General features: G+C 40.0%; 1 protein-coding gene across 4 annotated transcripts in view; it reads left to right on the top strand.

Annotated features, from left to right (window-relative positions):
* Positions 1-12,785, top strand: part of Shtn1 (shootin 1) — a 96,534-nt gene that overhangs the window by 71,232 nt on the left and 12,517 nt on the right. For 3 of the 4 annotated variants that reach the window (XM_058581327.1, XM_058581328.1, XM_046450387.2), the window contains 2 exons: positions 3,954-4,074; positions 8,066-8,258. The exons of the other annotated variant lie outside the window; for it this stretch is intronic. In XM_058581327.1, coding sequence (XP_058437310.1) covers positions 3,954-4,074; positions 8,066-8,258 — 314 coding nt within the window. The remainder of the gene's footprint in view (positions 1-3,953; positions 4,075-8,065; positions 8,259-12,785) is intronic. 4 annotated transcript variants of the gene reach the window in all.

Genomic DNA, 12,785 nt, shown 5'->3' with positions numbered 1-12,785 from the left:
GAAGATTTTGTTACCCAGTGTTCAGTTAAGGAACACTGCCTAGGATAGTCCCTTTTATTGTCTCTGCATTAGGATGCTAATTAATGTTGATGAAGATGTCCCCAGGAGCACTATGAGGTGCTGGAGAGACTACTGATCCTCTTTATTAGTATAGAGAACATACTGCACTTGACTTATGTGTTTGGTTTATTTTTAAAATCAGAAATTTATATGAGAAACATGGTAACACTTGATTATTCAGGATACTCCCCTTCCTGACAATGCTGGATGGTGGCAAGTTTACTGGATCTCAGCAATATTTTCTTGGGGGAGAGGGAGGCCCAGAACAACATTACCCTTGTCAGGCAAGCGCTCTACCACTGAGCTACACCTCTAGCTTCAATGATATTCTTGAGTATAATATTCTCTATAATTTTTTGCCACTCCAAGGAGAGAAATTTGAGAAATTATTTACAAATTATAAAAATTTTAAAGTCATATTTTGCAAGTTGCTCCCATCCTTCTTGCCCTAGACCTATTATTAGATTGTTCTACCTTATTTGGCATTAGTGGATCTCTAGTAGTTATTATTTTGGCAATATAATTTCTTTGTATTAAGTATCTTTTAAAAGTGGACCTCATGATCCTGTCCCCACCTCTGCAATAAGCCGCAACTCTCCTCTACCCCAATAGAAGTTTCTGTTGAGGGACAGCAGACTCTTTATAACTCCCAATCAACTGGAGTCAGGAAACCAGGCACATTCTTATGAGAGAGGCAGAACCAGCCCCCAGCTCACCCTGCTTCTGGTGCTTCTTGCCAGGATTCCGACTATTAGGATTATCAAGGGTAGTACCCAGCGTTACAATCACAGCAAATGAGAAGCAAATGTAGAAAAACACCAAAAAGCTCATAGTTTCATGCTGGAGTGGAGAGCAAGCACCTGTGCCAAGAGGCACTAGGAAATATGTGTTCAGTTAGTTCTCTTCCAGGACTGAACCAGGAAGCAGCTCAGTAAAGGATATTTTGCAGTGGAATGTGACTCAATGTCTAACTAAGCCTTAGAGATTTGGTCGGCTGCTGAGCAAATCTCACATGAAGGAACAAATGCCTGATTTGGGGGGAGTTGGAAAACTCTACTCTATATTTTGAGTTGTACAATTTTTAAGGTATTAGTATGGTACAACTCATTATTCCAAACCTACTTCCAGTTAATTTTTAAAGCTGTATATTTTGTTGATAAAATATGTATAGTTCATCTCTCATAGTTACACAAGTTTTAAGGTTTAGGAAATGACCAAATCACTTCAGTCATTTTAAAGCCACTCTAAGTGGCAGTGGTGATTCCTGAAGAATAAATCAATATAAATTAATCTAAATGTCTCTTCTCAAATTCAGTTAGCTCCAAACCAAAGAAACAAAAACAACTTTAAACAAATTGTCTTATGGGTCTTTTTCAAACATTTTCAGTTTTTCAAAGTACATAGGAATTGTTGAACAGTTCATTTTGCCATCTGACGCTGAGATCAGTCAGTGTAGTGAGCACTTAGCAAACATGGAGCCTAAGAGGGTTTCGTGTTCAGGGTGGTGTGAAGTAGAAGGAGCCCTGGTTTGGGAATTAACAGATCTGGTCCAAGAGGTCCAGCCTTGGACCTTGCCCAGACCCTTCAGCTCACCACTGAGTTTGAATTCTCTTTGTAAAATGAAGGAATTGTATGTACCACATGGTTAATGAGCCAATTTCTCATTCTCAAATTCTGTTATTCTACCATAGATAACCAAGATAATCTCCCATACTTTATGAGCTCAACTCTTTGTTTCTGCTGAGAGTTTAGAATCTTTGTCATCCACAGTTGCCTGTAGATTTAAAGTTTGCTTTTGTATTTGCTTACTCAACCACATCAGGCAGTAAGTGGAGGAAGAAGTTAGGGGCTCAAAGGTAAGAACTTGGAAAGTGGACTTCCTCCATCTCAGGTGTGACAGGATAGCTTACTATAGTCAGGAATTTGGGGGAATAATTGTGTTATCCACATGAAAAAAACTAGATGATGTTGTGAAAGATAAATTTAACAATAGAAAATACCATACACTTTTTCTTTGAATTAATACCAGCGATTAGGAAAAACCATAGTGTCCTTGACATTCAAACAAAGTATTAATTTTATAAGTTATTTCAGTAGTGATAACTGTAAGTTTTCAAACATCTGGTAGCATATTATACAGATGGTATTAAGTATTATAAACACACATGATATGGGGATAGTTGTTCTAGTACATGCTTTTCAAGTTTTATAAAGTAGTTATAGTTCTGTTTTGTCAATGACAATCATACCTCACTCTGTTTCTCTTCAATAACTAAATACTGACCTGCAATGTTAAATTCAACAGGTCATTGTGGTTTTAAATTATGAAATAAATTAAATTTTGGTATTATATATGAAGTGACTTTCCTTTTCATATGTCTTATGAATTTCTGTAGTAAGTGCAAAGCAAAAAGAGGTACTTCCATAGAAACAAGTACTATATTAAATATGAGCCTTATCTGATTGAAATGTGAGCCTTATCTAAGTATTTCACACATGAGTTGTGAAGGTAGCTGACAGCAAAATAATATAGTCTCCTAATCTTATTAGTCAATTTCCCTCCAGACAGCAGGATACTTTTTTTTATAACTTCAAACAGATAGCAGGGGGTGGGGGAGTGGGGCACTTTTCCTAAACAAAAGCAACATAATAACCTATATCAATGTGAAATTTGTAAACGTCTGATTTTACAAGGACTTTTTTTTTTTGTTTTATAGTCTAAAGAAGAAACACAGGTTACCGTTTTTTAGCAGGTAGAATTCTTAGAATCTTCCAGAAATTGGCATTAGGGAGGGAACAGGAGTGAGGCAAGAGCTTAGTGAGTTCAGCTGTTCAGACGCTGGCGTGGTTATTAGCCTGGGTGGACAAAAGCTCCTTCTGACTCAGGCATGAAGTCTGGCCAGTTATATTGGACTTGAGTTCCTTTATCCTCTGATCAGAAGACCATAGTTCTCCTGGCTCCTCCCTCCACCCCAAGCCTCTGGCATAGCTGAGGAGAACCACTTCACAGAAAGAGTGGACCTTTCTTCTGAAAACCTGGTAATGTTGAAGTGCTAAATCCTTAATACAGTGGAGAAGCACATCACCCATATTCTCTACAAACCCTTGACTAGAAGTGGAGGTGGAAAGCATAGCTCTCCCTCTGTCACAGGGGCAGGGAACCCCTGCAGGGATCTTTGTCTTCTTGGAAGTCAGTGCCAATTTAAGCAGGAGCACAGCGGGATGCCTCTCTTGTTTCCTCCAGTATCTTCTGGGCCCTGCACAGTACATCCACTATCACCTCTGTTAGGAACATGGAGTTGGATGCCTCCCTGTGTGCTTATAACTCTCTTCTTGCACACTGAAGTCAAGGTGTGATCAGGGCAGTCCTTCTTCAGATAGGCCACCTGGGAGAACATAGCCTGCTTCCTTTGCAGCCACAACACCATTGTCACCAAGTGTGCAATAGGGGGTCCCTCTCTCTGAAGAATCAGCCACACACTTTTTTAGTGCCACAAGGATTTGGGTTCGGTGGCTCATGGCTGCTCTATCAAGATACCCTTCTAAGGTGAGTTTAATATATCCATTCTCTTCTCCACCGATCAACACGCATCAGAATCTTAAAGGTCATTGGGCAAGGACTTTCCCAGTGCTGAACTTCATACTCATCTCATCATCAAGAGGTGTTCTCGATCTGCTCTTCTGATGCAAAGCCAGCATCTCCCTCGTCAGCAACATCTTCTTAAATGCTCGACCCTCTGTTGAGGATGTGCACATTTAAAATATATGTACAGCAAATTTGTTTCCTAATTCCATTCAAATTCTGGTAATGTTCTGTTGGTTTGATTTTTGTGATTTTTTGTATATTGTATTAAGACATTAACCTTTTTGTTTTTGTTTTGTTTTTACTTTAGGGGACACTTAACAAATCCACTAGTTCAAGAAGCTTAAAATCCCTTGACCCTGAAAACAGTGAAACTGAGTTAGAAAGGATTTTGCGTCGCAGAAAGTTGACAGCAGAAGCAGATAGCAGTAGTAAGCCGTTTGAATTCTCCATAGTTCTGCTCTTCACCTCTGAAACCTCTTCCTTTAAATCCCTATTTAGCTTGAAATAATCTTTTAAAAATTACTGTTAAAATGCTTATTTTTAATATGAGTGAGAAGTAGTGGATGGGCAAAGGTATTCATGGATATCTCATAAGAACTCACATATTTTTATTCATTGGTATGTCTTTTTACTTATTCATTTGTAGGTAATCAGGCATTTATAGACCTGATTTGCTTAATGTGAGATGCCGTGGTGTTTGGCCAAGAATATAGCATTGAGTCCAGGCTCTGGAACCAGACTGCCTCGGTTTGCATCCCATCTCTGTCACTTGCTTGCCGATTGTCCTTAGGCCTCAATTTCTTTATTGATAGCATAAGGACAATGAAAGCACTGTTCCATGGGCTTGTTCTCAGGGTTAAGGAAGTGAATACAGGAAAGGTGCTTAGCACTGTGCCTGGCCCAGGTAAGCACCTGATAATTGGTAGTTTTAGTAGTAATTGCATATTAGTTACAAATGCAGAGAGACTATCTTTTCTCTTCATGGCCAACCCTGTCCCAGACTAAAGGTGTACCATCTGAACAAGGACTGGGCTCAGTATGGGTTCCAGTCATGTTAGCCACATTTTAGGCCTCAAAATGTGTGCCAGAACTGACTTTGTATATCTTTGGTTGTTTTCATCAGCTTGGTCCTGGGAATTAGCAGAAGCCTTTATGAGGTTCCCCCTTGTGGAGGTGGAGGTGGAAATTACAGCCATAGCTGATGGGCTGAATCTCCTAGGCTCAACTAGGTTGATTCTGTATAGTCCATTGTAACTTAAATCTGCAAACAATTGAGCCGTGTTGACCAAATTTAAGTTGTAAGAATATTAAAGGTGGGATTTTGATGATTAGCTTCTAGTTTTTTCTGTTTGTTTTTGTTTTTGCAGCACTGAGGATTGACCCCAGGGGCACTCTACCACTGAGTTACATCCCTAGCTCTTTTAATTAATTTATTTGTTTTAGACAGGGTCTCACTAAGTGGCCCAGACTGGCCTCAGACTTGCATTCTTGCCTCAGCTGCCTCAGTTGTTGGAATTCCAGGTGTGTACCACCCAGCTTCAAGCACTACTTTTTTTTTTTTTTAAAGACTTTACTCACACAACTGAGTGAATTGATTCCTTGAATCAAAATCTGCAACATTCCCAGCCAAACTTTATTATAAAAGGATGAAACCTCTGTTGTTGTTGTTGTTTTAAATTTAGCTATTCAGTCTGCAGTTTGGTTGCAAATCCTATTAAAATCCTGCAAGGACTCTTCCTTTTATCCCTAAAATAACCACCTGTCAGGAAATTTAAAGGGGTGCATGAGACACTCTTTTCTTAGGTTTCTATACAAGTGTTTATGCAGCCTCTATATGAGTTATTACTCATCTGGTGTCTTGTGCTTGAGTCACTCATTCCAGTATTTCAGCTTAGAGTTTTAGGACTTTGTGGATGACATTTTAGTTGCTGTCATTTACATTTCGTGCTTGCCATAGACCTTTTTGTTCCTCCAGAAGTATTTCTTCATTCACAAATTTGATCAAACATGCAACTCTCACAGTTTTCAGTTAGTTTTCATTGGAAGAAATGAGGAGACACTTTCATTTTAGTCAGATTGGAAATAGGAATAATTCTAAGAGTGGAGAAAGGAACATATTTTAGAGGCGTGGTGAGGACCTTTTGTTTTATCTGATTATATTTCACCGGTGTCCAAATAGTCAATGTATCACTTGAGGGAAGTTAGGATTAATGATATAAATTCAGTAGAACCACTAATACATGAATAGAGAAATAAGAACTATCATTGGTGAGGTGAAGTGGAGATATACTGAGAGAGTGACTTGTAATTGAACAGAAATTTTCTTTGAGCTTCCTAATAGTCAAGGGAAAAGGGAAACAACAGACTGGCAAGCTCTCTTCATCCAAATGAAATCATACCATTATTTTGGTGGTGCAGACATTTTCCTTGCATCAGTCTGGAAGAGGCATTTACCCCCTGCATCTTTTTCTAGAGGTCATGGACTGGCAAAGTGTAGAGTTCCAGGGAAGAGATTGAGGAAGTAGCCGAAGCCTGGCAGCTGCGTGGCAGGGGTCAAATGACAGAGCTAAGGTCTTGGATTGATTTGTGCCTCTGGTGCACAGAAGTCTCTGACATTGTTTGCTTCTGCACACAAAATCGTACAGAAAAGTAGATGGGAGGACACCCTGGACAAAGGAAGTATCAAAAGGGAGGCGGTCCCGAGTGGGCAGGACTCAGATCCTGGGTTGGAGGGTGTCGCCCCAACAGCCAGGCATGCACCATTGTTTCTTGAGTTTTTCTTCTGGTGCTGAGTGATGTTCCCCTGCTTTCCTTAGCCTTGGAGCCTGCCAAACTGATGACTTAAAGATCAGCCAGTGCCTCTTAGAGAGCATCGGTTGGCTCAAGCAGGGTGCAGCAATAATAATCTCAAACATCGTGCATTTTTTAAAATTTCTTTTTGTATGTAAGAAAAATAAGAGCTCTGGCTCAGCTCACTACTCTCCTCCTTTTGATTTGGCTTCAGTTGCAGAACAAGCAGCAGGGTTGGTGTGTTCAGAAACGCATCACGCCTTCCCACAAGGGCAGATTGTTTCAAGCTATCTAGTGCTGAAGTCATCAGTTACCCGGAGGCAGAAGAGAGCTGGCTCTGCAGAAAGTCTGGATTCAGCTTCTTATTTGTGTTTCCAGGAGCTAGCGCTCTGGGTCTTTCTGCCCTTCTCTTTTTACTCTCACACCCCCTGCAACACAAGGCTTAACAGAGCCAAAAGGAAAAGGCTTTTTCAATCTGAATATTCAGTAGTGTCACCAACCGTCTGCCCAAATGGTTCAGATAAAATATGTAAGGAAGTTACACACCAATGCTTTGTGGGCTGGCACTCTCTCCAGTCCGGAGGGTTGTGTCTCCCAGGCAAATTTTTAGCCAAATTTAAGAATAAAATTCCAGAGCTAAATATTAATGACCAGGGATTAGCTAGCATTTTAGACTGTACCCACCAGAAGCTTCCATCTTGAGAGATGATCTGACATCTCTTATGGATATGGAGACTCCCAAATTATGTCCTCCTCTTAGTATTACCTTTCAAAGTTGTTCTCAAACAAATTTTTAAAAATTGTCATTGAATTTTCATATCTATGGCTTATCTCATAAATCTCTTTGTTTCAAAAGCATGCCTTCTGAAGTTTCAGGAAAGACATACTGGAAGTTTGCTTTAAGGAAAAACTGCCTTGGATACAGTCTTTCTATAGAAAGACAGAAGGAAGCCAGGATGAGGTGTTGTTCACATGCGCAGCATTTTTAGACCAGTTTGCCAGTAATTTCAATAACAAGCCCTATTGTAGTTCTTAAATGCCATCCCAAAGAACAGAAAAGTCAAAAAGGTAAACAGCCAAACCCTTTGCCTCTTAATTTTCATAATCCTGTGTCTGTATTTTAAGAGGCAATAAATCCACTTACTTCTCATTCACATTAAAATGAAAATGTTCATAAAAGCTGTTTAATGCTCAAGAAGCCTTCATGAGCCTTTTAAAAAGAGCCTTTTGACATTGTTCCATTTTCCATGTAAAACACAGAGCCAAGTTTTGGGAAGAATTAACTCTTGAAAGGCAAGATGTCTTGGGAAGGGCTGCCAGAAAGCCATACTCTGGGGGCAGAAAAGAGTTTTCGCAGTTCCAGGGTCACTGCGGACTCTGGTCCGCGAGGGAACCATGGCTGGGGTTTGTGGTTTCCCAGAGCTCTGTGCACAATTCCTCAGCGTGTTCCTGGTACTTTGAAAAGCAGCAGCTGATTTCCAATAGGAACACTTTCAGCATGCTCTTGAAATTTTTTAACCAACTTGTCCTTTTCACTTCTTGAGGGTTTTCACGTAATCTGTTTTTCAGTACCATATTAATAAGCATCACACAGAATAATTAAACTTGAGGTATGTGTTTGGTTTTAAGGTCCTACCGGGATATTAGCCACCTCAGAGTCCAAATCCATGCCAGTGTTGGGTTCTGTATCCAGTGTAACAAAAACAGCCTTGACCAAGAAAACTCTGGAGGCAGAATTCAACAGTTCGTCCCCCCTAACACCTGAGCCAGGTGAAGGGCCCCGTAAATTGGAAGGATGCACAAGTTCCAAGGTTACGTTTCAGTAAGTAACAATGCTCTTTACTAAGTAGTATATAGAAGAATCTGTAATGACTAACGTGTGTTTCTTTGGTTTGTTTCTCTTCAGAGAGGTTTTGATTTGGCTAGACAGTTCTCTTCCTCCTTCCTTTGATGAGCCAACTTTTGCTTCTAAGCTCCTGTCCCAGAGCTCTCCTTCAGATCCAGAGCAAATACCATGTCTAAAGGGAATTCCTTCCCTAAACTGGTTTGGCAACAAGTTCTTTTTCTACACAAAGAATTGACGTGGCTGATACTCAAATTCCATATCAGGAGACACCTAGTCCTTCAAAGTTAAATGTTAGGTTCATCTGTCTTTCATGGTTCCTGAGCAGCCGGAGAAGGTGCTAGATCTTGCAGAGGCCACTTTGAAGCGTTCTTTTGTACAGACTTATTTCCTGGTCCTCTGTGAAAGATGTGCCTCCACCCTGCTGTATCCTGGGATGAAAACATCCTATGTAAGGAGTCGTGTACGCAGACTGGCTCCAAAGTGACACTTTGTCAGTGAGTTCTCGTGGAAGATCAATTTGTTTTATAACAATGGCAAGCTCTTTTTGAAATTAGTCTACACTTTTGCTTTAGTTCTCTTGCCAGGATGTCAGCTAGTTTGTCAGCTGAAGAAAAGGAAGAGGTGAGGCAAATCAGATCAGCCGAATATTGTAATCACAGTTAATTAAACCTCTGATTTCCTGTTCTGTCAAGAGAGAAAGAGCCCCCTTTTTTGTAGCTTTAGCTGTCTTAGCTTAAAAGGTGAAACCTGGACAAATGAAGTTGAAATTAAATTTGGATCTATTTTTGCCAACTGGTATTTTCTTCCTCTCTTTGCATTTCTCTCATTGGTGCTATTAACTTCCCCCCCTTCTTTTGGAATGAATGGCTTTCCTTGCTGATTTACAGTTTTATCTAATTTCATTGTGTTTAAAAGCACATTTTCTCCTGCAGTTGTGTATTTCCTTTCTTTTGACTGGAGTCATTTGCACAGTTCTAACAGAAAGATGATCTATATTCACTCTTCATCTTTCCTATTAAATTTGTTTAACACCTAATTTGACATCAACAGTCTGGCTACATTTGAACCAATACCCAGACACAAAAGCAATTTAGCTGAGACAAGTTAGTTTCTGAGAAATGCTTCAGTGTGTGTGTATAGATTTTTTTTTCCTTTACCATTTTACACAGATAATCTTAATCAGAAAATACTGCAACTCCTTCTTCCTTTTGTCTGCCTTTTATTCCTCCAAAAGTAAGTGGAAATTACATTTCCAAGAAAGGAAATGAAATAATTGCAGGCCCAAGGTCTGCAAAATGTGCGTTGAATTGACAGTGAAAAGGATCCATGTGTTGACAGACACAGTTGTTAGATGCATAAAGGCCGATGTGAAGCTCAATTTATTTCTCATCTTGCTCGTTCAATGACTGCTTAAGGGACACGTTTCAATTTAATTTATCCACTTAAAGCACTAATACAAATACTCTGTGCTGCTGTATTAACTTTTAAACTTTGTAACCTAATGCTTGATTATTCAGTTCTTGACATTCTGTAGCTGAAATAACTACTGCCACCTATTTTCATATTGACAGGCATTCAGCAAATAAGAGTACCTTTCTGAGAACTCCATTCCCTCAATACAGCTAGACCAAAGGAATCAGAGGATTTGGGGTATCTACAGGGCAATTATTCGTTTCCTAGACAGGCACTCTTCATTCATCTGTATGTAGATTAGCAGTGTAATGACTCAAAGTTTAACTTAAAGTTAAAACTTAAAGTTTACCTGCAGGCTTTAAAAGTAAAAACTCATGTTATTTGTTAGGATCTCTTGAAACCAGGGATGAGAAGGGTTATTTCCAGGGCTGCTTCTGGCTGGCTCTGCTATACTAATATGTATTGTGACACGACCACATTGTCCCGCCTTATGGACTTGAACTAGCAAAGCACTAGGAAGTCAGGACAGCAATTAAAAAAATGAAATGTTCCTTTACTTTTTAAAAAGCAATTTCACACCCAAGGATTGCACTTTGGTTTAGATCAGTGGCAAGACCACCATGGCTTTTCAGGTGAGTGCACCTTCTGCCCTTGACAGGAGTCAGGGTCAAGGGTGCCTGCCAGTCAGTGGGGCCTCTAGTACATACATCTTTCCCCAGCATGTGTGTGTGCCCCTTACCTACTCTTCATCATTCACCCTCCTGCTCTCCTCTCCTCTCTCCAGTTTGGCCTCTTTGGCCAGGTCCCGTTCCCCACTGGGCCCTTTGCTTGTGTGGTCTCCTCTGCCTAGCACACTTTGCCCAGACCTGCCTGGCCCACCCACTCACCTCTGTCAGCTCTGTGCTTGGGCCCCATCTTCTCATGCAGTCTCCTGGCCACCTGCTTACCTGTAGCCCCTCTTCCTCCAAACTCTGGGTGCCCACCCCACCTGCTGGCAGGTGTCACCTGCTGGTTTTCTCTACACAGCCTTCTCTTCATTGTTCACTTTTTCTCTCCCTTCACTGAAGTGTAAGCTCAGTGGACTTTTAGGGACTTTTTGGTTTGATTTGTTCTCTGGTTTTCTCAAACACCTGGGGCCATTCCTGTCCTGCAATAGGCTCTCAAGTGAATGGGTAAGCACGTTTTTTAATATGAATAAAACAGTGGACGGCTCAGATAGACAGGAAAGTTTGCTAATCAACCAGAAAGTTTTCCAGCGTGAAGGTAGACATAAAGGTGTTTTCTGTGTAAGGTCTTCCCTTACCCGGAAAATTGAATAACTTCAAACTCTGCCTGGAAATTTTTTTCCTTTCAATAAGTTCCTAAAATCAACACATGTGTGCTCCCCATGTAAGTAATTCCTGTGTGAAAATTATGTGTCAGATACATATTGGTTTATTTCCTAAGGACCGATGACAAAGCAAGAGACACTTTTAATACTTAATTACAAAGATTAATTAGAATCAGTGTTCTTGTCACCAGTATAAGCAAAGCAAGGTTTGGGGGTGTTTTTTGTTGTTGTTGTTTGTTTTTTGTTTTGAAACAAGAAGATAAAAGATAATCAGAGCATGGAAACCTATTTTTTCTGTTTTAATAATAACTTTTAAAATATAGCGTCCTATTATTTCCAGTAAGTATATACTACCTAGTCATGATGTCTTAAATCTCAGGGTGAATTTAAATTTTATTAACTTTGAGTGGCTGTAATGCAGATGGGAATTATGCTCGCAACCTCCTTTTATGTTTGGATGGGTGAAGAGTCAGCTCTGCAATGAAGAGGGTTTACACCTAATTTTTGCTTTTGTGCTCTTTCCCCTGATACTGTTAAAATCTGATAATCCAATAATGTTAAAATGTAGTAAATTCTTTGATTCAGGCTATTCAGTGGGTGAGACGGTCAGATTAAAAGAGGGGAAGTTCTAAATTACAGAATTTTTATAAGAAACTATCTTTTGGGGTCTAGGGTTTAACTCAGGGCAGAGCATTTGCGTGATCCCCAGTGTGGCAAAAAGAAACTATCTTATTACTTTAAGGCAGCTGTAATACCTGAAGATAGGCTATCCAAGTGTTGCATAGTCTGAAAAACTAGAATGGTAGTGTCTTTATTAACAAAAGCCTGGGAGAAAGGGGACTCAACAAGGAAACAGTGTGATCAGTTTTCTAAACCTGGCCTTTTCCACCTCTGCTCAGGGTGGCAAGGAGCATCTTGTTGCTCCCAGAATCTGAGCTCTGTCATAAGATCAGATAGACTAGTGTTCAGATCTCACATCTACTGTTCACTGTCTTTGACCTTGACAAATTATTTAATCTATGACTTAGTTTCTCTTACATAAATTGTGTTTGGTAACCTCTGCCCTGCATGGTTGTCATTTAAATCAGATAATATATGAAAAGTATTTCAGTACATTCCTATCTTAAAATTCTAATGCTGGGATAATGGATCACCAAGGACAAGAGTTAGAGCTGAAAGCTAAGATACTGGATACTTTGGTCATTGTGGGCCAGGTGACCTTGGACAAGTCTTAGTGAGTGGGTATGGTGCTGGGGATGGAACCACGGGACTCTCGCATGCCAGGCAGGGGCTCTACTGCCATGCCACCCCACAGCCATGGATGTCACTCATGTCTTGTTTTCCTTTTGTTGTGTTCCTCATGCTCTAACATTGAGTCTGCTGAGTCCCTTTTGGTCCCTCCAAATTCCTAACAACCATGGTTGCTTGGTAGAAATGTTCAATTAGAAACAAGATTTAAGTACATATTTTCTGTCTACAACCTGTGTTTCATTACTTTATAAACTTACTGTAAAACACACACAAACCTAGAAGTGTAAACTAATTAATATTTAAGTTAAATGATCAGAACTCACAGGGTTTACACCTAAGTCCTATTCAAATTACTGTTCTCCCAAGTGCTTTTAGACCTGTTTGGGTTAGAAACACCTGGTCTCAGAGGAAATAATTGGAAATTTTTTTCTATCTGACTATTTTGGGGTAGAAAAAGTAGAAGAGAAGGAAAGACCACTTCAGAGCCATTCTTGGTCCTATAAGAGACT

The sequence above is a fragment of the Marmota monax genome, unplaced genomic scaffold, assembly GCF_021218885.2.
Source record: "Marmota monax isolate L192 unplaced genomic scaffold, Marmota_monax_Labrador192_F-V1.1 WCK01_AAM20220418_F8-fsc00004, whole genome shotgun sequence".
In the NCBI taxonomy this organism is placed as follows: domain Eukaryota; kingdom Metazoa; phylum Chordata; class Mammalia; order Rodentia; family Sciuridae; genus Marmota; species Marmota monax.
The sequence above is the reverse complement of the archived record's forward strand: the minus strand, read 5'-3'. Positions and strand labels throughout refer to the sequence as shown.